Source organism: Peromyscus leucopus, chromosome 1, assembly GCF_004664715.2.
Source record: "Peromyscus leucopus breed LL Stock chromosome 1, UCI_PerLeu_2.1, whole genome shotgun sequence".
NCBI classification, from domain to species: Eukaryota; Metazoa; Chordata; class Mammalia; order Rodentia; family Cricetidae; genus Peromyscus; species Peromyscus leucopus.
This window is the reverse complement of record NC_051063.1, coordinates 98,352,371-98,356,843: the sequence shown is the minus strand read 5'-3', so window position 1 is coordinate 98,356,843 and position 4,473 is coordinate 98,352,371. Positions and strand designations below refer to the sequence as shown.

At 40.7% G+C, this 4,473-nt stretch overlaps 1 protein-coding gene across 1 annotated transcript; it reads right to left on the bottom strand.

The window, feature by feature from the left end:
* On the bottom strand, positions 1–956 carry LOC114710274 (olfactory receptor 6-like). Its single transcript, XM_028894379.1, is given in 2 exon segments — positions 1–782; positions 785–956. Coding segments are annotated over 2 exon segments (954 nt in total).
* Between the last annotated feature and the right edge of the window lie 3,517 nt (positions 957–4,473).

The following is a 4,473-nucleotide window of genomic DNA, read 5'->3' as shown; positions in this document are numbered from 1 at the left end:
TCAGGAAATAGAGTCTCCCAAGGACAAGGCTCTGCCACCAGCTATGGTTTTCCTGATGGCAGCTTTGACTTCCTTGTTCCTCAGGCAATAGATGATAGGGTTGAGCATGGGAGTGAAGACTGCATAGATAGCTGAGATCAGTTTGTTAGAATTAAATGAAGCAATGGCCCGAGGTCGGACATACATGAAGATCACAGCTGTGTAGAAGATGACCACCACTGTAAGATGAGAAGCACAGGTAGAGAAGGCCTTCCGCTGCCCGGTGGCTGATGGTATATGCAGGATGGTAGAGACGATGAAGGCATAGGAAAGGACTGTGGCTGAGAGAGGAAACACTAGGATGACAATGGCTAGAGCAAAGTCTACTGTTTCAGCCATAGATAAGTCCATACAGGCCAATTTAAGGATAGGTGACACATCACAGAAAAAATGGTTCAAGATATTATTGCCACAGAAGGCAACTCGGGAGATAAAGTACACCTTTGCCATGGAGATGGTGAAGCCACTCACCCAGGAACTGATGGTCAACTGAACACAAAACCCTGTGGTCATCATGACTGGATAACGCAGAGGCCAACATATGGCCACATACCGATCATAGGCCATGGCAGCTAAAAGTACACATTCAGTACAGGCAAGGGATATGAAGAAATAGAGCTGGGTCATGCATCCCAAGAAGGAAATGGTATTGGGGTGAAATAGGAATCCAGCCAGCATCTTAGGGACAGTGACAGATATATACCAGGCCTCCAGAAAGGACATGGTACCAAGAAAATAGTACATGGTTTGTGCAGGGACCCAGTGATCCACACAGTAAGAATGATGACTAGATTCTCCAAAAGCACAAACAAGTAAGTTATGAAGAAGATGAAGAAGAGCAAAACTTGCAGCCAGGGAGCAGTAGGGAAACCCACAAGGATGAACTCTCTAATGTTGGTGATGTTTCCCTTCCACATAGTTGCATCACCAAAAGACAAAGGATTTAATGCTAATATCAGAAATTCAAGAGTGAGATCCAAAAGAGCAGCACGGGCAGTTAGACTGGAGATTTTTTTTCTTTATTGTAAAAATCTTACTCTAAAGTCTTCAACTACACTGTGTCTGATGTGGGAAACCTGAGAGGCCACAATATAACTCAAGAAAAACAGAGATCACCTAAAACAAAGAACACACAGCCAAGAGCATTGAAACGGAATCATGAGGCCATATTTGGGATTTGGGTCTTTGGATCTGAGTCAGGAATGGGTCTGCAGATGGCACTAAGAGTGAGCACTTTCTTGTTGATATATTTCCAAGTTTTAAAAGAAACTATGAGGCAGGAAACCAAATGACTGGAAAACATGCCTAGGATAGTCCAACAGGTAGTGCCAGGAACGAGGCAAGTTCAAAACCTGGATAAAACAGAAGCAGCACAAATACTAGATTAGAAACCTCCTGGTCAGGATAACTGTCAGTTCTGAATGGTTGTACATCTTTTCTGTTTTTAAAGTTTTTTTTTTTTTCATTTTACATACCATTTTACATCTCCCTTTCTCCTCTCCCCTACCTTCCCCAATCCCACCCCACCCCATCCACTCCTCAGAGAGGGTAAGGCCTCCCTTGGGAAGTCAACAAAGTCTGACACACTAAGTTGAGGCAGGCCAAGGTCCCGTGTCATCCCCGCCCCCACACCCTCACAATCCCCACACCCATACCCCCCACACCCACACACCCACACACCTCCCATACTCCCACACCCCGTGTCAAGGCTGAGCAAGGTGTCCTACCCTAGGACATGTGTTCCAAAAAGCCATTTCATGCACCCAGGATATGTCCTGCTCCCCAAACAGATCTAGCCACATAACTGTCACCCACATTCAGAGGGCCTAGTTCGGTCCCATGCAGGTTCCCCAGCCGACAGGCCAGAATCCATGAGCTCCCATTAGCTTGCATCAGCTGTCTCTGTGGTTTTCCCCTTCATGATCTTGATCTCACTTGCTCCTATGATCCCTCCTCCCTCTCTTCAGTTGAAGACTAGGAGGAGCTCAGCACAGTGCTTGGTTGTGGATCATTGCATCTGCTTTCATCAGTTACTGGATGTAAGTTCTATGATAACAATTAGGGTTAGTCACTAACCTGATTATAGGGGAAGGTAAGTTCAGGCACCCTCTTCATTATTGCTAGGAGTCTTAGCTGCTGTCATTCTTGTGGATTCTAGGGTATTTCCCTAGCACCAGGTTTCTCCCTAACTCCCCAATTGTACCCTCTACCAAGATATCTCTTTCATGTACTCACTCTTAAATGGGTATTAGATGTAAAGCAAAGGATAACCAGGTTAAAATCCACAATCCCAGAGAAGCTAGGTAGAAAGGTGGACCCTAAGAGGGACACACATGGAGGGCCCCAAGAAGGGACAATAGTTAAGATCTCCTGGTTAAACTGGAGGGATGGCAGAAGGGAAGGGATGGGAGATAGGAACAGGAGGGACTGAGATGGCTGAGTGGAGGGAGGGACAGAGAAGTTGTACATCTTCTGAAGATTCCAGTAATGCTCCTCTGTCTATGTTTAGAGAAGTGTCTTTAAAAATCTAATGAAGAAAAGTCAACACCTTTTATATGGCTTGTACTAATACAAAAAATCATTATATATACTTATGTAGAGAATTATATATACATGAATATGGATGTGATATGAGGTAGATATTTAAAACTTTGGTTAATATCTCCCTCCTTGCACTCTGTTCCTATACACATATTCATTCATACACATACCACAAATTTAAATTTATGCTTTAGACACAGTAATATGTCAACAATCATGGTTAATAATAAACTAAACAGTAATAAAAGTATAGTTTTAAACATGGTCATATACAGCCGATATCTTTTCTCTTAATTACTTTCCTAAGATTTCTTGCTGTAGCATAGATCTTAGCAACCTTGGCATAAATGAGTTTATTTCCTTTCCTTATTATGTCAGGAAAATTTACCTTTTCACTTGCCATTAGTTTTACACTTTTGAGTCATTGTTACATGAAACAATGGTCCCTTGAACATAAGCACTGCCACAGGAGGAGCAATAAAAGACTAGGAGGAGGCAGAGCAGAATAGGGTTCCTATGTTGAACACAGGGATGATTCGCGTGAGAGGAGGATGGCATGGGACTTCATCACACTGCTTGGAAGAACATACAATTTGAACTTGTGAATTATTTACTTCTATAATTTTCCACTTAGTGTTTTAGGCAGTAGTTCACTATACATAACTAGAATTATGGGACTCAAAATGCAGAGAAAGGAGAAGTATGGTATATGAACATACTCACAAATACATGTGCATTCATACCATATCTCATATGATTTAATTCCAACTTAATTTATTAACCTAATCTATGCTTTCTTCAAACACAGGTTAAATTTAAATATTGAAGCAAGTATCACTTGATTAGTTCTATCTAATTCTTGATTTTAAACGTTATTACATTAGATACAACTTGAACATAAATTGTATTTGATGAGCTTATTGGGAAAGTGAGGATTCAAGGGGTGAATTCAGAAAGGTCCTGGCTCCCCAGGGGACAATATGATCTAACGACACAATTACAATTTGAGTAGAGTTAGAAGCTGGCATCAAATTATAAATAAAATAAGCTAAAGAGAAAAATCCTTTTAAGGAAACAGAAATTTCCTCAAAAGAAAAAGGCAGAATGCAGGGAATGGGAATTAAGTGAAATCTTCTAAATGTCCATTAATTATTTCTCATTTTTACCATTTTTAAGGACTGCCTCAAACTGACCATAAATTTGGTCAGTTATTATATATTGGGACAATGGCTATAGTGAAGTAGAACTCAAATTTGACTTCTTTCTACACCAAAAAGAATTATCATTTAATTAATTTTAATTACATCTCTCAGGAGACTTTTACACCCAAGAGGTATAAGAGAAAGAGGAAGCACATAGCTTAGCTCTGAACTATTACAATAAGGTAGTAAAGGAATGTTTGTTGGTAGATGCTCCCAACAGGTCTGATTTTTAAGATGTCATGGAACACATTATAGAAACGTGACAAGAGAGTTTACATGGAAAACAGACTCAGTGTCTAGAGAGCACCAAAGCAATGAGGAAAGTACGTGCCAGTGGAATACACAGGTAGAAAGTCTGAATCTACTCCATGACTTATTGCTTTCTGACTTCATAATCTGAAGCAGACCTCAACTGTCTAAGCCAATTCACTCACTAGTGGAAAGGGGATATATAGCATCATTAGTGGTAAGGAGGAGCTAATTATTCCTTGTTTAAGGTCTGGTCTCCCCTAGATAGTAAAAACAGAAAGTAGGCATTGAGTATGGTAGCACATACCTTTAATTTCATTGCTCAGGGGACAGAGACAGGCAGATCTCTATGAGTTTGAAACCAGGAGTCTACAGAGTGAAGTCCAGGAAAGTCAGGAAAAGAAAAAAGAAAAAAAGGGTCAGATTTCTCTGAAGACTTGAA